At 36.3% G+C, this 27,835-nt stretch overlaps 2 protein-coding genes across 3 annotated transcripts; both read left to right on the plus strand.

Moving 5' to 3' along the window:
* Positions 1-644: 644 nt before the first annotated feature.
* On the plus strand, positions 645-15,405 carry dpysl5a (dihydropyrimidinase like 5a). Its single transcript, XM_056245605.1, has 13 exons — positions 645-799; positions 3,100-3,368; positions 7,241-7,399; positions 7,531-7,710; positions 7,903-7,971; positions 8,180-8,224; positions 9,428-9,503; positions 9,635-9,791; positions 9,874-10,015; positions 11,671-11,813; positions 11,946-12,153; positions 12,234-12,402; positions 13,814-15,405. Exons 2-13 carry the CDS (start codon positions 3,108-3,110, stop codon positions 13,897-13,899), a joined length of 1,695 nt encoding a protein of 564 aa, XP_056101580.1. The 5' UTR covers positions 645-799; positions 3,100-3,107; the 3' UTR covers positions 13,900-15,405.
* A 933-nt stretch (positions 15,406-16,338) lies between these two features.
* Positions 16,339-26,517, plus strand: mapre3a (microtubule-associated protein, RP/EB family, member 3a). Of its 2 annotated transcripts, none has more exons than XM_056245615.1 (7): positions 16,339-16,482; positions 18,393-18,516; positions 18,979-19,124; positions 20,267-20,465; positions 24,015-24,148; positions 24,467-24,619; positions 25,910-26,517. In XM_056245615.1, exons 2-7 carry the CDS (start codon positions 18,396-18,398, stop codon positions 25,976-25,978), a joined length of 822 nt encoding a protein of 273 aa, XP_056101590.1. In that variant the 5' UTR covers positions 16,339-16,482; positions 18,393-18,395; the 3' UTR covers positions 25,979-26,517. The 2 variants fall into 2 exon arrangements, with proteins under 2 accessions (XP_056101590.1, XP_056101591.1); XM_056245616.1 differs by having other exon boundaries at positions 20,267-20,423.
* The last annotated feature ends 1,318 nt before the right edge of the window (positions 26,518-27,835 follow it).

Below are 27,835 nucleotides of genomic sequence, written 5' to 3' on the forward strand. Positions count from 1 at the left end.
TGAAAAAATTGTTTGTTTTTCTTACAAGTATTTACCATATAATACTCAAATGATTACATTATTAGTTTAATTTATAAAATGTATATCTATGGTTTCAATATAATATTCTGGAAAGAAATGGTATAATATAGTATATATTGTAACATTTATGTGGACAATTTATTTATATTCGTCCATGTACATATTAGATTAGTAATAGTAGGCCTATATTTTGTTAATGTTGATATTTTTATAATACAGTATGGTATTTCTGCTTTTTCTGTAACTCTTTGTATATATTTATATTATGTGTAATAGTAATTTGCATTTTTTATATTTATGTATATTTTAATATTTTTTTATAAGGACACATGTATAAAATATTGTAATATTTGTTAATATTTTTCTGTTATTTTAGTTTTACATACATCTATATTTATATATAATACTTTATATTTGTTTGTTTTTTTATATTGATGTATAATGTATTTACATAAAACTTGCACGGTTGCCACATTGGCATAATGATCCAGTTCCATCCCCTGTGAATCTGTATAAATGGTACGTACCACTCGCGACAGGACACGCCTATATTGCAACGCCATTGGCCGCTGCTGAGCCCATCGCCGTGTATCTCGCCTGTGATTGGTCAACGCCCGGCTCTCACTGTCTGGATGCTGCTGCAAGCGTACGGTTTACCTTACCGGGCTGGACCAACCGAAGCATCTGCCTGTGTGTCTGCCTGCCCGTCTAACAGGCTTTATTGTTCCCCAGCGCTGAAAGTGAAGGAAAATCTCTTTTTAAGGATATAACAAAGGAAGTAAGTGCACTATGCCGCGCTATTTTCCATTTATTTGTAAGCTATTTTAAGAAATTCCTCACTGGGACTAGCACAGTGATATATTGCTCGACTCGGAATCGTGTAATTTTGTGGTATGGAAAGAATTCCCCAGTCTTGTGTCTCGTGTTTTGTCTTATATAATTCCTAATGTGAGTTGTTAATGGTTTCATTATCGATTGAACGATACAAATCTAACGTTAGTCGATCAACGTGAATGTCGTGTGTCCATAAACAGCGCGACCCCACCAGCAATAAACACTATTAAACGCGAGCTCACACCCGATATCTGATATTTCCGTTATGAAGCCGTTGTAATATCCTTCATGTTGCCATTCCATGGTACCTTGAGTTGAGACATATTGAGTATGTTGTGTGGAGTAAGGGCTTGGTCGCCCCTTTGTGTGACACCCTCGATAAGGTCCAAATGGGATGAGTCTACATCATCACCGACATCATCACCAGCTTCTAAATGAAGCCTCGTGCATCCATCTACTTATCAGAAGACATTATCGATGCACTGCATTGCACGAATATGCATGTGTACATTACATATGTTCATAAAATACATGTTGTCCTCATGTTTACACTTCACGTGACTTTGCATGCTTCTCTGAAAAACAAAGTATTTGCGCACTGGATCTAACAGACATTTTACTGTATTTTTTTCCTTGTATGTGGTATTTTTCATTCTGTTTGTTTGTTTTATTTTTATTCCATTCCATTCATTTTTCACACTCATTTTTTTACATGTATTCCATTCCATTCCATTCATTTCTTCAATTTTCCAATACCACAATGAAAAATATTATATATACACAATATTTAGATAATAGCACTGATTATTTATGCTCTAATGGTTCAAATCACAATAAATGTCCAGCCCAATCCATTTTGTTGAATGAAAGTTACTTCCACAAGACAGATCAGAAGTTTTCATCTACTTCATATTACCCAGAAGAGTGCCATCTGGATCTCATGGAATATGGCACGGTTCAAAAGTGGGTCATTCCTGAGGAAGGCCTCCATGAGTCATGGCGAAAGAACAAATGCTCCAATCATTTTTCTTCGGGCTGTGCTGTGAGGACAGGACAGATGTAGCTCATGCACAGTACTGTTTCTTTTTATAGTAGGATGTCTGAGGACACACCCTTATTCTCCAGCTCCATAGTAGCCCCTCCTCGCACACACACATACACACCATCAGGGGCAGAGGGTGGAGGGGAACCCTGGGCAGCGCCATACTGTGAATATGCCGCACCCACCTGCCCCCCGACTCACTTTGCAGCATAGAATCGCATGCATGCTTTCACTTGGGATTAGATCATAAGAAAGTGCAGTGCTGCAGGGAATGTGCTGCAACAGCTGCTAGCCTACATACATTTCCTGCTAACAATCCCACATCCCTGGGCATGCAACGCTGGAAAATCTGGGTCACAATTGCTCTGATCATTTCTGAGAATTTAATATGATTTACTACACACTTAGTGTTTTGGATATTGAGGTTTTGTTGATTCAACATTTCTGGAAATGTTGTTGCAGCGCTGAAATTGCTTTAATGTGTCATGAATAATTAATATGTTCACATGTAATTAACATGTTAAGAGCCGGAGACGATAATGTGACTACTCATGCCAAGCTGACGATAATCACACATGTTGGTGTCAGTTTACCCGCTTAAGTGAGGTTCTAGAATGGCGTAATGGTTTGTAACCTCTTTAAACTAATGTTGTGGAACATTTGGGCTATGCTATGCATGATTGATCTTGTTTGGACGTCAAGTAAGGATACAGTTGGTTTCCATAGCTCAAATGTGGAAAAATAGATTAGCGCAAGCAGGTCTTCGTTGAGACATGTGATGTTATTTCAAAAGTATAGGGCCTATATTAAACAGGGTTCCCACTTCCCACGGTCATATGAAAGTAAAGTAGTGTAGTGTGTATATCCAAAAGTTTGGGGTCTGTAAGATTTTTTGGATGTTTTTGAAAGAAGTCTCTTATGCTCATCGAGGATGCATTTATTTGATCGAAAATATAGTAAAAACAGTAATACTATTACAATTCAAAATAATTGTTTTCTGTTTTAATACGTTTTGAAATTTAATTTATTTGTGTGATTCCAGTCTTCAGTATCATGTGATCCTTCAGAAATCATTCTAATAGGCTGATTTGGTGCTCAATGTTGAAAACGGTTGTGCTGCTTAATGGTCAAAAGGTGTGGAGACTCTATATAAAGTAGAGTTATATAATACACATCAACACTCTGTTCTTTGATTCTTTTAGGTTGAACCATGTCTTCCAGCTCAGCAACGGTGCGCATCCTCATAAAGGGAGGTAAAGTGGTGAACGATGACTTCACACAAGAAGCAGATGTGTACATCGAGAATGGGATTATCCAGCAGGTTGGCAAGGAGCTGATGATCCCAGGTGGAGCCAAGGTTATAGATGCCACAGGAAAGCTGGTGCTTCCGGGTGGCATTGACACCAGTGTTCACCTGAACGAGAGCTTCATGAACGCCTGTACAGCGGATGACTTCTACAGCGGCACCAAGGTACTACCAACTGACTATTAAAGTCAGGATGAACTCAAAATTGACATACGTTCATAATACATGTTATTGGTCTTATTGGGAATTATTTATCAGTGCATGTCATACCAAAGAAAAAAAAACTGTTTTCTTGCTCCGCCTCTAAACAACATCATCAAGACCTCAGTCTTTTCACAATCCATTCAATTCCCAGTGGACAAAATCAAGTCCCACCCTGCTTTTGTTTCTCTTAAATATCCTGTTTCACTTGGAAATATGTCACATTATAGAAGGAAAATACTGATTTATGTTGCTTATGCTCTGAATATTGTGATTCCCCACTAAAATAAAATAATATCTCAGCATTACTTCATTATTTTAAATAAGCATTCAGTTTTATACAGTTTTAAAGTAATTTATCTAATCAGACACCAGCTCCCTATTTCTGTGCCATATTTGTGGCCTAGCAGTTAGTACATGCTCTAAGTGCCATGGTGCTCATGTGGGTAATGTAGGTTTGAATCGGGCTTGCACCAAAATCATTTTCTTTTCCATCTCATCTATCACTAAAAACAGGGGGGAATAGATATTGTGGGAATTTGTGGCCATAGATTAAGAATTTGTAATTGATAATTTGTGGCCACATTTTATTAATTTGTTACCTAATTTTAATTCAGTTGCATCATGGCTACGATTTACAGAAAGTAAGGGAGAGAATTAATAAGTTGTTGGAACGAATTCTTAATTCATGGCCACAATACATTGTATTTTCCCCCTACATGTCATGTGCGGGGCACCGCACATTGGTTTTTATTTTTTTCATACATTAGTTCAATCTAATATAAAGAAACGCAGGTGATTGAAATGGCTTCAGGCTTCGTAGTTTTGTCACTTCTAAGATGAAATAACATGTGGTTCCACTTCCAATTGGGACATATAGAGAGAAAGTAGAAGCAAAAGATCGATTTTTAGACTTTGGACCCCCCCACACGTTGAGTGGCCCCCACCATCTGCCAGGGGCCTTTTATCTCACAACAACTCAATAAGTTCTTCTCAAAAGTGACTTGTATGGAAGAACTGCTAATAGTACTACTAATAGAGTCTTTTTTTTTTAAATGTGTAAAATGTTTTAAATATTGTTTTGATTTTCCTTTCATTATATGATGTATTTTAGCAGTATGCGTGTGACATAACATCCATTTAACGTCACATTCATTTGTTCATGTTTTATAAATACTTTAAAAGCAGAGATGTGCTCGCTTCAGCTGCCCTGCCTAAATAAATCCCATGGGTCACTTAGCAGACACTGAGATGCAAGAGTGAGCATTGAACACTCACAGTCTGCCTCCATCAACCGCAAGGCACGATTCACCATCACAAATACATACACGCTCTTATTCAGAGAGTGCTGCAGGCTCTGAGATGACAAATAAAGAGTTGTTATCGTCACTGTTATTGTTAGCCTTGGCAACACAAGTGGCATTCTCTTCCCCCTCCCCCCCGCTTACCGCCATAAGACTCGCCAGGCGCAGAGACAAATGGAGATCAGATTGTGTTTCCATAGATACTGGAGCACTGCTGCAAAGACTGCTGCAAAAGCCTTTCACTCGTGCCATTGTGCTAGAAAACAATGGTGCACAAATACACGCCCCTTCAGTGGATCTGGCTGCCCGGCATGTGTCATCTTAAAGATGCTTGTAAAGAGGACCATTTTTATGGTTGAATTACTATTTATCATAGTTTTCTTGTACTGAGAAAAAGCTTTCTACTAATTGTGGATTTTCCTGTAAAATATTAGGGTCAGACAGACAGATAAAGTGGGATATTATATTGGTGGCATTTGCTAAGGCATTATGAGCAATTAATATTATTATTTTACATTTACATTTATTCATTTAGCTGACGCTTTTATCCAAAGCGACTTACAATTGCTATATATGTCAGAGGTTGCACGCCTCTGGAGCAACTAGGGGTTAAGTGTCTTGCTCAGGGACACATTGGTGTCTCGCAGTGGATTTGAACCTGGGTCTCTCACACCAAAGGCATGTGTCTTATCCACTGCGCCATCACCACCCCAGTGAACCCACAATTTTTAGAACCCACACTGTCTTTGTTACAGACTTAACAAGGTCTTTCAACAATAATTGTATCAACCAATAATTATAATAATATTATAATTAAGCATAATGCATAATTGGTTTATGAGCAATTACTATTATTATTTTAGAACCCACACTGTAATCCCCTACCAACAATCAGAGCATCTCAGCAACCACCAGAACGCGATAGTAATGCCCTTAATGCCCTAGAAACCATCCAAACACCTTAGCAGCAATCAGATCTTCCTAGCAACCACCATAACAGCCTAGCAAACAGCCTTGCAATGCCCTGGCAACCACCAGAAGACCCTAGCAACAATCCGAGCATCCCAGCAGCCACCAGAACACCCTAGTAAAGTTCATAATGCCCTAGAAACCACTAGAACACCCTTCTGTAGCAACAATAGCATCCCAGCAACCACCAGAACACAGTAAAATCAGCCTTACAATTCCCTAGCAACCACCAGATCACCTCTAGCAAAGACCTAGAAACAACCAGTACATCCTAACAACTAGAAGAATAGCCTAGCAATTTCCCATCTATCACCACATCACCCTAGCAATACCTTAACAACAGCCTAGCATTTCAATTGGATCAATCAGATCAACCCAGAACACACTAGTAATGTCTATAATGTCCTAGAAACAACCAGAGCACACTAGCAACAACCACAACATCCTAGCAACTACTAGAATAGCCTAGCAATTGCCCATCTATCACCACATCTCCCTAGCAATGACACAGAAACAATCATAACATCCTAGCAACTCTCTAGCAACCACCCAAAACACTCTAACGATGCCTTAGTAATAACCAGAACATAATTTAAATGCCTAGCAACCACCCAGAACACCTTAAACCATCCTATCAATTCCTAAGCCACCACCCTTACAACAATCAGAGCATCCTAGCAACCTCCAGAACACCTTACAGTTTAGCAACAAACAAATTATCCTAGGAGTGACCTAACAATCACCAAAACATGCTAGTAACACCCTCACAATCACTCAAAACACCCTATCAATGCTTTAGTAATTACCAAAAATTCTTTAAATGCCTAACAACCTCACAGAACACCCAAACAGCACCGCTTTGCCATAGCAACCAGCAGAACACCTTAAATCAGCATAAGAATTCCCTAACAATAATCAGAGCATCATAGCAACCACCAGAACATTAAACAGATTAGCAGTTCCATAGCAACTACTGGATCACCCTAGCAATGACCTAAAAACAATCAGAACATCCTAGAAACCACCAAACCGATGACTTATCAATCACCAAAACATCCTAGCAACACTCTAGCAACCACCCACAATACCCTACCAATGCTTTAGTAATGACCAGAACATTCTTTAAATCCCTAGCAATCTCCCGTAGCAACCAGCAGAACACCTTAAATCAGCCAAATTAGCAATTAACAGATTAGCAATTCCTTTGCATCAACTGGATCACCATAGAAATGACCTAGAAACAATCAGAACATCTTAGTTAGCAACCACCAAAACACCCCAGCAATGACCTAGCAACACTCTAGCAACCACCCAGAATACCCTAGCAATGCCATAATCATAAACAGAACATCCTAGAAATGCCTAATAACCACCCAGAACAGACAAGAGACCATTCAGAATACCTTTGAATACAGTTCTCAAATACAAGTGTAATTTAACCTTGATTAATGTTTTATGTAATATTTCATTTCATGCAAAGCTTTTGTGATCATGTGCTATGTTATGATGCCAATAAACCAAGTGATTGGTATTGATGCTGCCAGTCTGTTGTTTTATTTCCAGGCTGCTCTGGCTGGAGGCACCACTATGGTGATTGGTCACGTGCTGCCAGAGAAGAATGAATCATTGGTGGATGCTTATGAACAGTGTCGCTCTCACGCTGATGCCAAGGCCTGCTGTGACTACGCTCTTCATGTTGGAGTGACCTGGTGGGGACCAAAGGTAGAGAGTCTGTGTTTGCTGAGTTTGAAACTTTGTATAACGACATGAACAGGAAAAATGTTCTAAAAGATTTACAGTCCTATTATAACTTTCGTCTTCATTCTGAGACTGATGTTCCTTTTGCATCACAGGTTAGGGCTCAAATGGAGACGCTGGTGCGGGACAAGGGGGTGAACTCCTTTCAGATGTTCATGGCGTATAAGGATGTGTACATGCTGAGGGACAGCGAGCTGTTCCAGGCCCTGCAGAACTGTAAAGACATCGGTGCTGTGGCCCGTGTCCATGCGGAGAATGGAGAGCTGGTTGCTGAGGTATGTACCACAGAAATAAGTTCTGCTCCATAACCTAGTGAGTTATACATAGGCAGCAACATCACATGATACCACAAATATCCCTCATAATAATCATGGCATAATGCTGTCTAGGTAAGATCATGTCCTTCTCCCTGCATAGTCGTGATATATCATGTTATCTCATGTTTTTATTGTATTTATTCACATAAGGGTGCCAGAGAAGCGTTGGATCTAGGTATTAGTGGACCGGAGGGCATTGAGATAAGCAGACCTGAGGAGGTAAAATAAACATTCAAATCCTGTAACCGTGAAATGGTTTTCCTTTAAGAAATTAGTCACGTTGCCTCTTTCTCTCCAGCTCCTTGTCTTTCCCGTCTCTGTATTGCATTTCCATGGATTATTAATACTTTCAAGCGTCTGTTTATCATTAGGTTTCACTGGTGACATTTGTGTTTTCTCACTTACCTTGGGAATTTTCCATGTACAGCTGGAAGCAGAGGCCGTCCACCGAGCCATCACCATCGCTAACAGAGTGAGTATGATGTACTTGAGTGTTGATGTATTCAAAATGATGTTGAAATTATTAACATTAAGCATTTTTAATTAATTTCAAATGTAAACTTGAAAACATTTTTTTGACAGCTCTTACTAAAACTATAATGCAATGATGTACTGTATGTACCACCATTCAAAAGTTTGGGATTAGACCGTAAAGTAATTTATAATGTTCTATTATCTGCTGTTCTTTTGAACTTTCTATTCATCAAAGAATCCTGAAAAAATGTTTCATGGTTTCCACAAAAAAATTAAGCAGCATGACAGTTTTCAACAGTTATGTTACTTGAGCACCAAATCACCAAACCAGCTTTGCCATTATAGGAATAAATTACATTTTAAAATATATTTAAGTAAAAAAAACTGTCATTTTAAATTGTAATAATATTTCACAATATTACAGTTTTTTTCTAGCCTGGTTAAAACCAGACCATTCTCAGTTGTAACTGAGTTATGGTCTGGCAAAGCGTCATAGTCAAATAATTTCCAGAGGGGCGTCACCAACGGACGTCGCGGATAGACCTAAAACCAATCAGAGCGATGAAGAAGATGACGTATGCAGAGCGGCGGAGAAACATCTCCGAGTGTTGTTCTTTGCTCGGTTTTTAACAAAAAGGAAACGTTCAAATCGCTTAAAACAGACGCGATAGCTGATTCGAACGAGTGATGTTCGACGGCGGCATCCATCTTTGTAATGTAGGCTACAAAATCTGCTTCAAAATCCCAGCGCTGTCGTCATCGTGTAAAGCCCGCCCCAACATTTCTGATTGGTGCCTCGATTTCGACGGATTGGAAATGGGCTTGAATGAGCTCTTTGCCAGACTAACTTTCAGAACAAATCTAAATTTGCCGGAAGTTGTCTGGGTTTTCCCAGGCTAGTTTTTTTCTGTATTTTTGATAAAATCAAATCAGCTTTGATGAGCATAAGACTCCTTTCAAAAACATGAATCAATCTTACCGACCCCAAACTTTTGAACAATAGTGCACTTGTTATTTCACAGCTAAAGCCAACATGTACAGTAACTATGTACATAAAGTAATTTGTACATGCTGTGTTAAACAGAATGTCTGGATGGCAGCGTGATTGACCCAGCATTACTCTGCGACAAAACATTACAGATTAATTGTTTTAAGATCTCTAAATGTGTTCATAATCAATGTTTCTGTTTTTGTCTCATAGGCCCATTGTCCCATATATCTTGTGAATGTGTCCAGCATGTCAGCAGGCGATGTTTTAGCATCGGCTAAAATGCAGGGTAAGAGCCAGGCAATGATGCTTAGTGCATCTTACTCACAAACCTTTATTTGAACTTCTATACAACACCTGAATCTTCATAAGTGAATGACATATGGTGACTCTGAAAACTGATATGTGAATGACCGGCAGGGAAAGTGGTGCATGGAGAGACCACCACTGCTCACGCTGTCTTAAATGGGATGCAGTACTACCACCAGGACTGGGCCCATGCAGCTGCTTTCGTCACTGTGCCACCGCTCAGACTTGACCCCAACACACCCAATTACTTGCTCAGCCTTCTGGGAAAGTAAGCGGATTCACTAATTGAGTAGCTTCATTTAGTCATATACCCATGCAGTCACATAAAAAGTCTTTTCGCTGTGATGTAGTGACACTCTGAACGTCTTGACATCGGACCACCGACCCTTCACCACTAAACAGAAGGCGATGGGCAAAGACGACTTCACTAAAATCCCTCACGGCGTTCCCGGGGTGCAGGACCGCATGAGCGTTATGTGGGAGCGGGGAGTGGTAGGTTCATTTCAAGACGGAAGCTACGCTGCTGACTAGCGTTGTTACATTACCAACATTTCTGTGGCCAGTGCTTGCGAAATTTGAAAATTTAGTTTTGATGCTGCAACTAAAATCGAATTTCCATTAATGACCTCCATTTGTTTGCATAAATATAAACAAATTAACATCAACCAGTGCCTGGTTGCATAATCGGACTAGTATAAGACTAGTATTACAAGTTAGTCACCCATGCAGGTGTATTGACTCACAGACAGGTCTCGATCACGCGATAATTTTTAAACAGTGCTGCTGCATCCAGGGAGAAGCGCTTGAATTTGGCACAGAATTCTCTGTTACAAAACCCACGTCTCTGTGATTTAAACTAGTATAAATCCAGATCAAACAGCGCTGACATTCTTAACAATACTAATGTGGAAAACAGGAGAAACATTGTGCCATAACGGTCCAGCTAGAAGGCTTTGGAATCCATAAATCACCAACATTTACCATGGATTTACTATAGTAACACTAACTGTAACCATGGTATTGTGGCGTATATATTATATTATAATATATTACAATGTATTACAGGAATAATGGAATATTACAGTAATATGTGTTTAGGCTACTTATTTTCATAACAAATACCCTAGTTTTATAACTAAACCTTATAACTTTTTATAGTCAAATTGATGAGCCATGCATGGTTTTACTTGATCTACATGATATATGGAAAAATAATGGTGAATGTTAATGATCAAAGTAAAGTAAAAAATCAAGGGCTGTAAGAGACATCAAGGACTGTCAGAACATTACATTTTTTATAACTAAATGTTAGTCATATCAAAGAGTAATTAATAATTGAATGATTAAATGTTTAATACATTTTGATTAAAAATTCATTTATGAAAAATGTATAATTAAGTGAATTATTACTTATCTTACAAAGTGACTGTTCGTTAAAGTTGACTGAGAGTTATCGTAAACCCCTTCCTTTATGGTTGTGGGCAATATTAGTAAAAAATGTATGCATGAATGAATACTTCGGAAATAGTACACCACGATGTGCCATTTCTATAATACTTGAACTAATGGGATAGTACGGATCGTATGCACATTAAGAGATAACCTAGGATTCTTAAAATCGGTCTTAAATGAGGCAGATAAAGTGGGTGAAAGTTATGTAACAATTAAGATTCATGATATTCATTAATATTCACACTTAGTATGCTGGTAGCTCATGAATATTAGTTACTGTACATTTGTGACTTTCTGTGATGGCAAAGCTGAATTTTCAGCATCATTACTCCTGTCTTCAGTTTCACATGATCCTTCTGAAATCATTCTTATATGCTCAAGTAAGAACAGCATTTATTTAAAATATGAATCTTTTGTAATATAAATTTAATTTAATCAATTGAATGCATCCTTGCTGAATAACAGTATTAATTTCTTTAAAAAAAATATTTTTGACGTAAAAAACTTATGAACGATAGTGTATACAAATAATATATAAATTATATAACAATATTATATAATTCATATTATAGGCAGAATGTTGCTGTACAAACCACAAAAAAAGACAAAAATCATGGAGAAGAAGGAAAATGACAGATGCATTAAAGTTTCAAATAAACCTTTTTTAGCTCATTCTATCTTTCTTTTTTTAATAGGTTGGAGGCAAGATGGATGAGAACCGTTTTGTTGCTGTCACAAGCTCCAATGCTGCAAAGATCTACAACCTTTACCCTAGGAAGGGCAGGATCATCCCTGGAGCTGATGCGGATGTGGTAGTCTGGGACCCTGAATCAACAAGGTATGCTGAATTATGGATTGAATTCAAATCAGCTGAGAACCCAATAACATTTATTTTACAATTCTATATCGTATAGCATTCATTGTAAAATGAAAGTACACTTATTTTTTACATGCTTTTGTCTGTCTTTAGGACCATCTCTGTGACCACTCAGTGTCAGGGTGGTGATGTAAATCTGTACGAGAACCTGCGCTGTCACGGCGTCCCCCTGGTAACCATCAGCCGCGGTCGCGTGGTCTATGAAAATGGCATCTTCACTTGTGCTGAGGGCTCAGGAAAGTTCTACCCTCTCCGAACCTTTCCTGACTACCTGTACAAGAAAATGGTGCAGCGGGAGAAGGTACTCAAAACACAATCATGTTTTTATGACAGTGTATTGCAGTGCCTCGACTGAGTTTGTTTGTGACCCTCTACCCTCAGTGTCAAGCACTCAAGGGGGTGGAGCGCACCCCGTACACTGGAGATGTAGCGGCAGTGCAAAATTCTGGGAAGAAGGAACTGGGCCCTGCAGATGGAGACATGAATCCACGACCCTGCACGCGCCACGGGGGAATGAGAGACCTACATGAGTCCAGCTTTAGTTTTTCTGGTACAGTAGTCTGCATTAAACCATACTGAAGACTGTAGGGGTAAATCTCTCTAAGAAATGTCATACTTCAAACCAAAATGAGTATATTGCATAAAGAAAAAGAAGCCTATTTTTAATTTGTATGACATTTTTGGCAGAACATTTTTACGTTTTTTTTGTTTTGTTTTTTGCTTTTGGCACTTGCTATGTGATCACACACACACACACACACACACACACACACACACACACACACACACACACACACACACACACACACACACACACACACACACACACACACACACACACACACACACAAATAGTCATACTTGTATTCCTCACGGTAAAAAAAAACAGCATTGGAAACAGATGGGAAACAAATTTCATGTAGTGGAAACGTTTGGTACTGCGCTCAAACAATCTTACTGAAAGCTTATTTTTGGAGATATCAACCTCAAATTTGGAACATAACTTGTTTAGATTTATGTTTAGCTTTGATTTTCTCGCAGTTTTAGAGTAAAACATGTTTTATATATACATAAATGAGCAAAAATCTTAGGCACAAAATGTTTTTAAGCCAGTTATTTATATCTTTTACTGCAGTGTGTCAGTAGAAAATATCAGTTTACATTTCCAAACATTCCTTTTGTCATTAATTGTAATAATGCGGTGAGATGTTTGTTATCACAAGGAGTCTGACAACAGCTGGTATGATCTGATCTCACCATCATCGAGTCTGTCTGGGAATACATGAAGAAAACAGAAACAAATGAGACAGACTAAATCCAGAAGAACTGTGGCAACGTCTCCAAGACTACAGTAAAGCTACAGTACTGCGAAACGTTTTAGGTATTTGTGTAAAAATGCTGTAAAGTGAGGATGCTTTCAAAAATAATGTCATAAATTGATTTTATGTATCAATTAACTTCTATTAACTAAATCAAATCAATGTTTGGTGGGACCACCCTTTGCGTTTAAAACAGCCGTTTTTTCGGTTTCTTCATGTAATCACAGACATATGATGATGATGATGGTGAAATCAGATCTTCGTGTGGAACATACTGGTTGTTGTCAGACTCCTTGTGCATACAAAAATCAAAAACTCATTGGATTATTACAATTAATGGCAAAATTAATGTTTGGAAATGTAACCTGATATTTCCTACCGACACTGCAGCAAAATATATAAAACGTGCTTAAGACGTTTGCATAGTACTGTATATTTCATATAAAAATATATTTTTTTTATAGAACTAAAATATAGTGTTCACTTAATTAAAGGAGAAAAAAAATCTTGTCATTTTTAACTGCGACGTTAAGCACCAGAGGGTTAAAGGGTTAAATACTTTTAATTGACAATTTCAGTGACATTTTCCCCAAATGTCTTAATACTTTAATATGAAAAATGTCATTCTATATTTTTTTATAGGTGCCCAAATTGATGATAATGTTCCAAAGAGAGCTTCTGCACGGATTCTGGCTCCACCTGGTGGTCGTTCTAGTGGAATCTGGTAACATTTTGGATCAACACTTTTGGATCAACACAGAAGTCTGAAACTAAACACCTACATTTTTGACAACCTCACATCTGATGAACGTTATTTAATTTGAATCACTTGCACCTAAACTCCAGTGTTTTTATAAATATGTGTGTATGAGGGAAAAAAACGATATATTTGTGTGGAAATTGGGAAAACAAGGTATACGTTGGAAATGCTTGTGACAGAGTTGGTTATACAAAGCGTTACAGGGTGTTTTGTTCTTCATATCCAGTCAAATGAATTCGTGAAGTTTGTGTTTTAATACAACACTGTTGTAGTGCTAAATAAATGACAGATCCCTTTTACTAACAGTTTTTGTTACTGCATATACAGTACTTACATATGTTGACGTTTGAACCATTTTAAAGATAGAAACTGGAAATTTGTTTAAGAATGGGAACATTATTAGTCTGTGTAGTTGGTCATGGCTTGAAAATGTGAACCATTGTAAAGTTATTTAATATTACCTATTTTAATGTGTTGGCGGATGACTATACATTTACCTCAGTGTTTATCTCTTGAGTTACACTTGTGCACATTAGCATTCTGCCTCTCTACACAGTACAACTCTTACAGCGACACTTTCTGACAGCAGGTACAGTTACAAAACATTTTTGCTTTGTTTTGAGGTGTTAATATTTGTTCTTACTTTTTTGACATACTGATCATTCAAAGGCAATAGAAGATATTTGATTGTTTCTGTCATGACACAGGCCACTTGTATTGCTTAAGCATTTTAAAAAGTTATTTATATGAAACATTTTTAATTTTCTTAATGTCGTTTATAAGCACACGTACCTGACCTCCTAAAATGTGAATTAAGAATAACATTGTTTACTTTGTTACATAACAAATTTAGTTGTGTAACCAATCTAAAACTTTAGTGATTTTTCATTTTTAACTAACCTGATTTTTTTTCTCAATCCATTAAGTCTACATTCCCTTTTACTGTTATGAGTTATTCTTCATAACAAATGCCATAATTTTGCAGTATATCTTTGTTTATTCTAGAATTAACTGTTAGCTGAACGTAATGACAGTGTAATTCTTCGGTTGTTCACTGAACATTAACACTGTGTATTAGTGACTATTGATCTGCATGGTCCACAGCTAGTCAGAAAAATTCAGCTTCACTTCTGATCAATAAGTTCCACAACCACTAACCAACCCTAGTTAAAAGACAGCAGACAGCTTACTGATGCATGTGTTCTTTTTGTACATGTATGTCTAACTAAGCACTTCCATAGAGACCATTTGAAACACAGTAACTTTAGCTGTACAACTCAGTGTTCTAGTGACACAAGCAGTAGAATGGCAAGAACATTTCTGTTGGTGCTAAATATTCATGTATTTTTTATTCTGGGATTTCAGTATGCTTTTCAATTTTTTTAATATGAGCTGTGTATGCACTACAGTTTTATTACGTATTAATGTAATATGTATCTCATGAAAAAGTGCAAATAAACCCCATTCAACCTCATGGTCACATGTATTATTGAATAGAATTAAACATTGAATATGGTTATGCAATACCGGTCAAAAGTTTGGAAAACTTTTTTTAATGTTTTTGAAAGAAGTCTATTTTCTATTTTAAATAAATGCTGTTCTTTTTTTAACTTTATTCATAAAAGGATCATAGATTATAAAAAAATATTAAGCAGCAGAACTGTTTCCAACATTGATAATAAAGCACGGCAGCATTATAGAATGATTTCTGAAGGATCATGTGACACAGACTCATAGTGTCTGATGCTGAATCAGTATAATGATTAATGATGCTGAAAATTCAGCTTTGCATCAAAGAAATAATACATTTTAAAGTATATTAAAATAGAAAATCATTGTTTTAAATTGTACTATTTTCCCATATTACTTTTTTTCCCTGTATTTTTGATCAAATAGATGCAGGCTTGATGAGCATAAGAGACTAATTTCAAAAACACTAAAAATAATAATGTTTCCAAACTTTTAGCTGGCACACTTTATACTTATATTATTAAATAACTTTAATTCATAAGTAATTAACAAACATAAGGCGGATACACTTTATTTTAAGGTGTCTTTGTTACACTGTAATTATACATTTAAGTACTAAGTAATATTAAGTAATTACATGTACTTACTCTACTATAGTTAGGATTAAGCTTTGGTTTGATTTGGTTTAAGGTTAGTTGCATGTAATTATGCGTAATGGTGACTATACGTGTATCATTATGTAACAATGACACTGTAAAATAGTGTTACCTATAAGGCTTATATATCAATGGGGGGGATTTCCCCCCACAATTAGAGCAAACTGTGTTCCTTTAGAACTAACGTGCTGTTACCATAAACAGTAAAAGAGGCTGTTACTCGGTATTATGAAAGACTTGCGTCTATAATGAAGGGGCGGGGCGCATGCGCAAAGAAGGCCAGTGTGTTGCAGGAGAGCGTGGCGCTATCGTGCGCTGTCCGTAACTAGGCAGCAGCGGCGCATAATATCTGGCAACCCACAGCAGCAGCGGATTGCCTTCTGCCAGTGTAATATCAACATTGGAAAGGACGCAGGCAAAATACAGTGAGTAGAATATTGTTAAAATGTTATAATTAATCGGAATTCTTCCTAATGTATGACATTAAATAGGCGTCTTTTGTCTGTGTATTATGCGTTTATGCCTCGAGCGTGTCTAGTCTAGTGTTGCTCGTGCACGGCGGGGCCTGCAGAGAAACTGTCACAATAAATGGACCGTTTGTTCATTATATCACTGCACGCTAGTGTGCTGTTTTTTAATAGAGCAAAACGCACAAATTCTGTACACCTTTTATGTACACAAAACCAAAAAGAGCCATATCAGTAACGTTAATAAACCACGCGTTATTATAGGGCCTGTGTAACTCCCATCGTAATATGGGAATCACACAGAGACAGTAATATAGTCTAAAATATCGGTTGCGGCAAAAGATAAATAAGCATGAAACTAAATGATTTGTTTGTAACAAATACGAATATTATAATATATAAGACACATGACAGTCATATGACAGTAAAACGCGCACGAGACAGTTTCAAACGTATGCAGCTGAATATAAAAGAAGCCTGTCACCTGTCAATCACGGCTTCATTTCTTCATATTTACACGACTTAAAACTTTATTTAGAAAATGGCCATTATTAGTTGTGTCAATAATAGTATTTCAACTTTTTTTTTTTGCCTTTCGTATTTGGGGGCGTGAGAAAAGGCAATAAAAAAAATCCTATAACTTAAAAATAGCTACATAAATCAGAGATGATCTTAGAATGTTCTAGAATGTTACAAAACAAAAGGACTGGTTCAACTTATTTATTGTTAATTTAAATTATTATATTATAAAATGATCAATATCCTTAAAACCAGCTATTCTCTGACTATAACTTCATATAGAATATTATAAATAATACTACATAAGTTATAGTATGTAATACAAATGTATCTTTTAAAGCAACATTACTATTATGTCCTGACAGAAAAAAGAGGTTAATAAAAATGCTTCCTTTATGAATTTTCTAAGTTTTACCTCTAATTTTTGTCAACACAGTCAGATATACAGTTTATGAAAACAATTATAATCAGGTAATATCATATTAATATTTTCTGTGTCATAGTCATAATGTCAACTCACAAATTGTAAAGAATGTCAAATTGATTTTTAAAACATACATTTAAAAGTGGTTTATGATACATTTGGAGTTTGGTTAGTAGTAGTTTTTTTTTCCTTCTATTTTTCTGTCCAATTATTATTACCTTTATGGCAACTTTTATTTACATGCATATTTGTTTGCATTAAAAAAAACTGTAGTTACAAATGATCTTCTGCTGAAATACCAAATAAAAACATTTAAACACAAAACAAAGTTTTGCATTTAATACGATACGATAGTCAACAACACTATATTTTATATTGTGCTGGCATTAGAGTTTTGTAGGTTATGTTGTCCCAGTTCTTAAGAATCAGAGCTTTAGAAACGTCATGCTGTGAAATACACACATATTGTTTCTCTGTAGAAGATGTGTGTGTGTGTGTGTGTTTTCTGCATGCTGAAGGTTTACATATGTCATTTCCATCATGCAGTTTGCAGGGTCCAGCAGATGTGCATGGTTAAACATCTCAGAAACACTTTAATCTGGATGGATTATCTTTGGATGATTGAAGATTGCAGTTTGACTACTGAAGAACTGAATATCACTTCTGATTACCCATATGGAAACACATTGCAAACACAGTGACACATATTCAAAGCATTTGCCTTTACCTGCTATGCTATGAAATTCATGTTTTAAGTGTAAAATTATATCAAATATAATTTCAGGATATAAAATCTAAACTTGAAATGATGAAAATGTAAATATTTTAAAATATACACTGTTACAGATGCTCTAAGAGGTCAGAGTATTAAAATGACATGCATGTAGGTCCATAGTGACTTTGTTCCTATTGTTTTTCTTTGCAGGAGATGGCAGTGAATGTATACTCCACGTCAGTAACCATCGAGAACCTGAGCCGACATGACATGTTGGCATGGGTGAACGATTCGATTCAGCTCACCTACACCAAAATCGAACAATTAAGTTCAGGTGGGTCATACATACTGCCTTATAAAGTTAACTTTAGCTGGAAGTAACATTATTCAAGAACCGCTATAACGCCAAAACAATCTGTTACCTTAAATTATATGTTTATCTCTGTAAAGCTGCTTTGAAACAATCCATTGTTAAAAGCGCTATATAAATGAAGATGACTTGACTTGACTTATTTCACTAAGTGTTTTTGTCTTTTATGTCATGAATGGCACTCAGCTGCCCTAGTGTACTCTTATTCGTGCTTTTGATCATATTAAGAGATCACATACAGTATGTTCAGTGTTTTTATCTCAACCTGTGTAATCAGTCAAATAAAAGCATTGACTTTGCACTCTTTATCACTCGACACTAATAAGGTTGAAAAATCACATGCAAGCATGTTGATCTAATACATTTTTTGATCATGCATTGAATGAGCTCTATTGACCTATGTTCTCTTTTGCTGTTTGGCCTCAGGGGCGGCTTATTGTCAGTTCATGGACATGTTGTTCCCAGGCTGTATTCTTTTGAAGAAAGTGAAATTTCAAGCAAAACTGGAACATGAGTTTATACACAACTTCAAAGTACTCCAGGCAGCTTTCAAGAGGATGAACGTCGATAAAGTTAGTGGATCCTTGGCTTTTGCACATTTGCTTTTATATACATCTCATATTTAAAAAAAAAAAACAAGTTATATATATACATCTCATATTCTAAAACCAAGTTATCTTTACTCAAATATAAAATATAAATGAAAGCTCATTTGAGCTCATTTATTAAAACAATATCAGCTACAATGACAGTGGATTGAACGAAGGCAAGACATGTTTATTTTTATATTACACATTTTATACGAAATAGAAACTCAAAATGTTTGGCATAATATCATACAAGGTACATGAGAAGTAAAAAACTTGAAATTGATTTAAAATGTATTTAAACAAAAAGGAAGCCAATACAGAAATAAAGAAGATAAAAAAAATGACATTCAGGATTTTTGCTTGTAATTTAAAAATGATCAAAAATGTTTTTAAACAAAAAGCGTCCTGTAGGTATGAAAATGAAAGTTTATTGTTTGATTATTAAATGGGCCAATTAGTGCCCACTTTCACAGACAAGACTTATAGGGTTAGTTCACCAAAAAATGAAAATTATGTCATAATTTACTCACTCTCAAGCCATCCTAGGTGAATATGACTTTCTTCTTTCAGCCAACACAATCGGAGTTATATTAAAAATATATGCTGGCTCTTCCAAGCTTTAGAATGGGAGTGAATAGTAATTGAGATTTTGAAGCCCAAAAAGCCATTCCTTTACCATAGTAATATTTATGAGCAAGCCCTTCACCTTAGTATTTTTAAAATACAGACATCTCTAATAAAAAATGAGAAGTAACTTGCATCAATACCATGAAAATTAAGCCACTTAGTTAAAATAGTTATTACAATTAAAATTAGTTCTACAAATTTGGCTGATAATATGTGATATGCATTGTATAATGTTTGTTAACTAATGGAAATAATAGTGATAAATGTATATTTTTGTTTATCAGAAGGTGATCAGTCAGGTCTGCTGGTGTTTGGTGCCGCTTGTCAGGTTATCTGAAAATATTACTGAAACAAGTGAAGGTTTCTAATATTTCATTTCATGTATCAAATATATCAGAAATTCCTAGGATGGGAGAAAATGATTAAAAAATTACACCTCTAGATTACAGCTCAGTATAATATTGATCTAATGATTTTTTTTTTCTTTTGTTATCCAGATAATTCCTGTGGAAAGATTAGTGAAAGGAAAATTCCAGGACAACTTTGAATTTGTCCAGTGGTTTAAAAAATTCTTTGATGCCAACTATGACGGAAAAGAGTATGATCCCCTTCAAGCTAGACAGGGCCAAGATATGGCACCTCCACCAAATCCAGGTGAACACTTTTCCTACAAACCCAAGAGAACTGGTCCCTCAGGTAATATCCAGATTTTGCTGCATTGATTGCTGAGCTTCTAGTGATTGACAGCGTGCTCTGCAAAGCAGCTGGTTGTGCACGGGCCTCAGAATCATTTACTCCATGCCCACGCTTTCATTAATGAGGAAACAAGGAATTCAGTATTAAAAAAGCTCTGTGTTACTGCATAAAGAACTGCCTTCTTAATATCAGTACTAACAAATAGTTTTCCAAAATCAGTTCCTCTTAGTGTTCTCTCATGTGCTGTCCTGAAAGGGTCATTGCTTGCTTAGTGTGACTTTGGTCAGTCCTATTCATCCCTCAGATTTTTTTTATTGTTCATTGTAAAGTTATATAGTCACCCGGAATGAGTTACACAAACCATGCAATTTATTTTAACCCTCTATTGCATGCATTATGAAAGCAATGTAAACATTATTAATTTAAATGTTTCTCATAAAATTGATCTTATTACTAATATTTAAGAATAATTACTCAAAAAATCTTGGTAATTTTCTTTTTTATTATTAAAATCATTTTGCGGCAACACTATGCAATTGGGTGGTGCCGTCCCCTGGTTTACAATTTATGAGACAAATGTAATAAAATAAAGCCTGTGGTAAAACATAACTTGACAATATTTTGACGTTTTGTTCTACAGCGTAAATTGCACACACCCATACCCAAAACGTGAATTTTGAAGCAGTTTCGTTCATTTTTGAAAACGGACATTTTTACGTACGTAGAAACCATTTGCAAATTAGACTTCCAGGTTCTGACGTCATACTTTCACCACTCTATATTTCGAAAGAAATAAATGCATAAACAAACAAACAAAAAAAAAAACATAAAAAGACAAAAATACACTATTATATGACAGAAACTAAAAGAGTTTCTCCTTAGTTAGCAGTAGTTAGCACTATATTTAAATTTTACTTTTAATGTTATGTAAATAAAAAAAAAGAATATTTAAAAAAGGTATTTAATAATTAATAATACAATAACAACAAAACAACATCACTGCAGTATTTTCTATATATACTTTACACACACTCCCCTTAAAAAAAAAACATTTTTTAAGCAATTTCCCATTATGTACACTACCATTCAAAGGGGCCAGTAAGACTTTTTTTAATGCATTTTTTTACTTTTAATCATGCATTAAAATTATAAAAAATAACAGCAAAGACTTTTACTTTTCTATTTCAAATAGCCTAATTTTTTTTTACTTTCTTCAAAAAATCCTAAAAAAAGTAACAGTGTTTCCACAATGGCTGTTAAAAATACATCACAGGAATACATTACATAAAAAAAGACCCACTGATATTGAAAACAGTTATTTTAAATTGTAATAATATTTCACAATATTCATGTTTTTTTTCTGTATTTTTGATCAAATAAATGTGGCCTATGAGTAGAGACGTTTTTTTCAAAAACACCAAATCTTTTAACAAACTAGTGTGCAAATAATGTATATGACTAATTCATACAACTGTTTGTTTATTTATCTAACTTGTATAACTATTTTAAAAGGGATTTTATTCACTAATAAATCATGTGAATCATATTTTTGATAGGAAAACAGAACAGAGCAAAATCATCCCTTTACTTTATTGGTCTTTTATTTTTGCAAACTGATGAAAAAGGGTTGGTTGCCCTGAGGCAACACTGCACAATAGAGGGTTAATAGCCAAGGGCTGGAAACATACCTGTAGAGAGGTATAAAAGTGGCGTCCTAATTTGCTGACAATCGACAGCTTTTTTGATCGTTGGGGTGGATTGGGAATGTGACCTCCATTTAATTTGTAGTCACATCTCTTCACACTTCCCTGACTTTGGTTAAACCTGCCAGATATAACTGTGGATAACTGGCTTTTGAAGTAGTTAATGTTTGATCACACACACACACACACACACACACACACACACACACGCACGCACGCACGCACACACACACACACACACACACACACACACAGGCTTAACCAAAGTAATGGGGTAACAAATTGCCCATGCTATAGCTTATTAAAGGCGGATCTTACTGAACCTCTTAACTCATTTTATCATCTTAGTGAATCATTAGCTCTGTTCAAAAATCTAGTGAGCTCAGTGGCGTAACGAGCCAACACCGGGCCCTTATGCAGGATTATCAAGGCGGGCCCCCTACTACAACACGTGATGACGCAATGTCCACGAGTAGGCTTTTGCATGCAATACGCAAGGAACTGTTTACATCTGGCCACGTCATGCTTTTTCTGTGATCGTATAGCTATCCGATCGTGAAAAGACCAGGTGTAAATTCCCTTCGAAACGCATTCGAGACGGATTTGAATCCGGTCGCTCAAACCACTTCAGGAGGTGGTCTGGGCCGCATTCCAGACGACACTGGACAAGTGTAAATGCATCTGGTTGTTGAAACCACATATGTCAATTTTACTCCTCTAAAAATGCTAAAAAAATAAACGTGTGAGAGCGTGTTATAGGCTATATGTCATAGTCAGATATGACGACGCTTCTGCAACAACACGCATCACCGCAGATGAGCATCTATTCATCAAGCCAACGCACAAACTATCGCAAATCAAAGTGAAAGTAAGTCGCAGACGCTCGCTTAACACACAATCATCTTCATTAAAAGTAAAGAAAGGAAATGATCTTACCAGTACTGTTGCCGCTCTCTCTAATTGCGGTCTTCGATTTAGAAATTTTAGCTGATGATCAATAAAATGCAGCTTATCTGTTGCTTTCGGTGACGTGAACTCTATTAAATCTGCATATAGCGCGGAAATTGAAGATCGGATTTATATCTGTTTGCAAAAACACATTTATGTGACCAGCTGTAAATGGAATCGTTTTGATAAATCAGTAGCTATCCGATCTGAGAAAACGCATGAAGTGGCGCGCGCGTGTAACGTTAAACAGCCGACCCGGGGATTCCCCAGTCCCAGCTCAAAACAAATTACACCAAAATCCATGATTGTTCGTTTCACACATGTATTTAATGATCTGTAAAATATGTTGTTGTCATTATTTATTTAAAACAAAATCGTGATAAAGTAAAATGAGATCAAACTAAAAGTAGTAATATGCGATAGGGGGCCCCGGCTGTCAATCAATATCTTCCAGTCAAGCGGGCCCCTGATTGGTCCGGGCCCGTAAGCAACCGCGTACCCTACTTACCGATAGTTACGCCACTGAGTGAGCTGCCACCATAGATGGCATTTAAATGCATCATAGGTTCATTCCTGAGGATGGGCAAAAAATTAGGCTGCAAAATGATCTTATGCAATGCTTGCCCAAACAAGGTATTGTAAATCTCCTTATACAGTATAATTAAATGTGATAAGCTTACTGAAAAAAAAAAAAAAAATCACCCAAGAGGTTTATAGAACATTTCAGATCAATCACTTATGAGGGTCCATTTTTGCCCACTATGGTTTGGAACAGAGCTACAGTAAATTTGTTTAAAGAAGCTGATAGAAATGGCAAAAATCTAAAATTGCATGGATCAGTTTGTACATTTCCTGAACAGCTTTCTATTACCTAAATGCTAAACATTTCCAATTTCAGGGCCTCAGAGAACATCGCCAACAGTACCTAAAAACATGCCCACACCACAGAGGGTGACCACCACCATAAGGAAGAACCCCACACATGCCCGAAACGGGACAAGCGATGCTGAAATCATGGAGCTTAATCAACAGGTAGAGTCCCCGGGAGGGTAAGGAAGTCTTACTCTACCTTGGAATACTTTGTATTGAAGATATAAAATTGTATAGAAAGAAAAGTGTAGGTAGATTTTGCATATGTCATTTTAATCTTTCTTTTCTCCCATTTTCTTAAGACCATTCCTGATCTCCTATCCCACCTGTTAAGATAATCGCATTTGATTTAATATTCTGAAATAAACATGGATATAGATTGTCTCGTCATAATAAGCATACTAACCTTTTCCCACCAAGGAATGGTCATCTTCTGATGAGTAGTGGCTTACATTTTGTCTTTTACTTTGTTTTTTGAAGTTGATGGAGCTGAAGTTAACTGTGGACGGTCTGGAAAAGGAGAGAGATTTCTACTTCAGCAAACTTCGAGACATTGAACTGATCTGTCAAGAACACGAGCCCGAAAACAATCCAATTATGAGCAGGATAATTGACATTCTGTATGCCACAGAGGTACTGCAATGACATTTCTTTGATAATAATTTGACTGATATATCCATGAGGTTGATTCAGAATTGCGATATCTGGTCAATTTTTTATCGGATGTTAACCGTGTTTAGTTGACAGTTCTGCTAATTTTTACACGCGCTATCCAGTCGGTTCATTAGCAATCAATCCAATTGCACTGACCAACAGAAATCTGCTTGGTTTGAAAGTGACTTCTGTGTGAGTTGTGCCTCATACATCGCTACACTATTGACAATAAACAATTGATCTCCAGAGTCAGGCGTGAAAATACTAAAGTTGAAATTCCCCATTTCTGACCTCAGTGTGTTCCTGTTAATCACGCAAAACAGTCACATGTACACATCAAGATGGCACCATGACTCAACAAAAGTCGATTTCGTGCTCTAATGCTAATTATGGTAAAAACTAAAGTCATGAACACAAAATATGGTATTTTTAAAATACTACAAAATATATATTTTTTTTAACCAAAAAATCTGATATCTTTGTATATTACATACAATTTTGCATTGTTCTGGTTAGTCGTCGCCGTCTTGGAAATCAGAATTTAAGTGACATTCAAGTTCCAAACTATCTGAAATTAGGCAAAAGCTGTCAGTTCCAAAATCTACTGACAACAGTTTATGAATATATGAAAAATGCCAAGCTGAGGCTTCAGAATCAGATTCAATTTATTGAAATGGACATGAAATGTTGCTACTGTAGTTTTAATTAGAGCCACTATTAAATTGTGACCTAAAATTAACAAAACTAGTCTAATAACTTTAATGGGCAAAATAAAAGTGCGTTAAAAACATTTAAAGTACTGCCATTGATATTCAGTATATTCTGTATCTCTCAGGCCTACTTCTTACTAGATATCGGCAAAACTTTGCCAAAAACATCAGTTGACCACTAGTCACTGGTATGCTTTTGAAAGCATGGAACTATTCAGTGTTTAATATAAGCTGCGTCCGAATTTGCGTACTTATGCACTATTCTATGACGTTTTGTAGTATAATGTGAGTAGTGTATTCCACAATACTTAATTATCTGAATAAACGAAGTGTGCAATGTGGGACATTTCGTGCACTCAAATGTCTCAGCTTTAGTGGAGGGGGAGAAGCTATCAGACACCAATGTTGAATGACAAAATCACCTTATAAAGTTCATACATTGCACGGTTAAGTACATAAGTACAGTGTATACTGTAAGTGCATACTGTAGTGTGTAGTGCATTATTTGGGAAACAACTATAGTGATCATCCTAAAAAAACTTGCTAATTTTTCATACAGGATGGCTTTGCACCGCCAGAAGATGATGAAATAGACGAGCAGGCCCACTTGGACCAGGATGAATACTGAGCATCCTCCTTTTCTCTTCCACATTGTCGTGATCCTTCACCATTTCCTCTTCCCACCACTTTGAATGACTCCCCCCTCTCGCACGCTGTTAATATCCCCCTCGGTTTCCTACAAATGTATATATACTCTTATCTGTTTGTCCTCCGACGCTGGTTTATGCACTACATACGCATCAACAAACACTCTCCGTCCTCACCCCATCCAGACTGTAGCACCAATAACGACACGTCCTAGCCGTCTCAGCATGTTTTACATATCGACATAGAGAATGAAGAAAATAAAAGGCATCATAGATTGTCGGTAGCACAAAGGACTGAAAAGAAAAGTGTAAATATTGTGACAGGAAAGATGTTTTTAAAGAAAAAAAGAAAATGAAGAAAATTGTCGCCTGGAATGCAGTTATTCATTGTGAGATTTTCTTTGAGGTCTGTTTTGGCTCCATTCAGTATGAAATGATCAGCATCACGCCATCCATCTGTGTCTCCAGCTTCAGTCTGCCTCTCTCACTGACTGTACACTTTTAAAGAGATGCTCCACTCTGTTATCATTTACTCACTCTCATGTCGTTTCAAACCTTTATGACTTTCTTCCAAGGAATAAAAAGTTCAATTCAATGTAGACTGAAGCTTCCAAGCTTAAAAAAGAACACAAATGTATCATAAAAGTGGTGCACACGATTCATACACTATATTCTCAGTTTTCTTAAAGCTTCTTCCCAGCGTCAAATACACCTGAGACTGGATAATTGAGTCAATGATCAGTCAGATTCATTCAGACTTTTTTCAAACAGATCTAACTGATTCATTAAAAAGAATGATTAATTCAAGAGTCAAAATTACATTCTCCAGAAAGGACAATATTTTCTCTGAATAAGGATGCTTCAGAAGGAATGGAGCGCACAATTCATATGTACAACTTAATTTTTTTTTATGGTGCATTTGCATCCTTTTCGAAGCTTGAACTCTTTACTCACCATTTATACAACCAAATTATCATAAAGGGTTGGAACGACATGAAAGTGAGTAAAATTACAGAATTTCATTTTTAAGTGAACTATTCCTTCAATGACTAAATCAAAAAGCAGGAAGAATCCCAGTAATATCAAACTCATGCATCTTTTACAGTATATCTGCCAAGATATTGATGTCAAGTTTGTCAGTGACGTGAATAAATGCTGAGCTGTAGAGAGGACTTTATGCTTTTAAATATGGGTTGGGCCAGTGACAGGGTAAATAAAAGGGAAAAAAGACATTAAAATGTGTCAACAAGGCTTTAAAATGTGTGAGACAACATAATTCATGGCACAGGTTGTTTTGCTTATACCCAGGGAGCATGTGAATGTTATACATTGACAACTGAGTGATTGTTTAAAAATCATATTCCAAGAGTATGGAAAGTGGTATTACCGTCATATTCAACTAGTGTTCATGACACCATTGAGCATGAGGGACAGTACTTATTGTGTGTAGATTTTATTTTAGTGGCAATCACACAAGTGATACTACTGATCGGATGATGTCATGTCGAATTGAACTGACGTTTGCTGCTAGTGTTGCTGCATTTATGTGTTTTGTATTTATTTTGCTCAGCTATTGAATAGCATAGGGCTGTGCATTCTTAACTGTAAAACATAGCAGATTTGTAAAAGGCCCTGATTAAATTAAACAGATATGCTAGATTCCACAGTCATTGGTTTGAATCTGCTTCTCTCTGTGTAGAGAACCGGACTCATCTTGTATTGTCTCAGTATAGCCATAATTGTGTTTGCATAAATTGTTTTGAGTAAATAAACTTTCATGAGAACAGTTTTGTCCATGCATTTCATAAAACTGAATATAAAAGGGTAAGTAAAATGTT

Source organism: Rhinichthys klamathensis, unplaced genomic scaffold, assembly GCF_029890125.1.
Source record: "Rhinichthys klamathensis goyatoka isolate OS25496 unplaced genomic scaffold, OSU_Roscu_1.1 h1tg000032l_1, whole genome shotgun sequence".
Classification (NCBI taxonomy): Eukaryota; Metazoa; Chordata; class Actinopteri; order Cypriniformes; family Leuciscidae; genus Rhinichthys; species Rhinichthys klamathensis.

What these genes read in the sequence shown, in the direction of transcription:
- dpysl5a (XM_056245605.1), top strand. Translation starts at nt 3,108, where the DNA reads ATGTCTTCCAGCTCAGCAACGGTGCGCATCCTCATAAAGGGAGGTAAA. An exon ending in AGATAAGCAGACCTGAGGAG is followed by an intron (nt 7,972 to 8,179) that starts GTAAAATAAACA and finishes TTCCATGTACAG; the next exon opens with CTGGAAGCAGAGGCCGTCCA. An exon ending in TTATGTGGGAGCGGGGAGTG is followed by an intron (nt 10,016 to 11,670) that starts GTAGGTTCATTT and finishes TTTTTTTAATAG; the next exon opens with GTTGGAGGCAAGATGGATGA.
- mapre3a (XM_056245615.1), top strand. Translation starts at nt 18,396, where the DNA reads ATGGCAGTGAATGTATACTCCACGTCAGTAACCATCGAGAACCTGAGC. An exon ending in AATCGAACAATTAAGTTCAG is followed by an intron (nt 18,517 to 18,978) that starts GTGGGTCATACA and finishes GTTTGGCCTCAG; the next exon opens with GGGCGGCTTATTGTCAGTTC. An exon ending in AGAGGATGAACGTCGATAAA is followed by an intron (nt 19,125 to 20,266) that starts GTTAGTGGATCC and finishes TTTGTTATCCAG; the next exon opens with ATAATTCCTGTGGAAAGATT.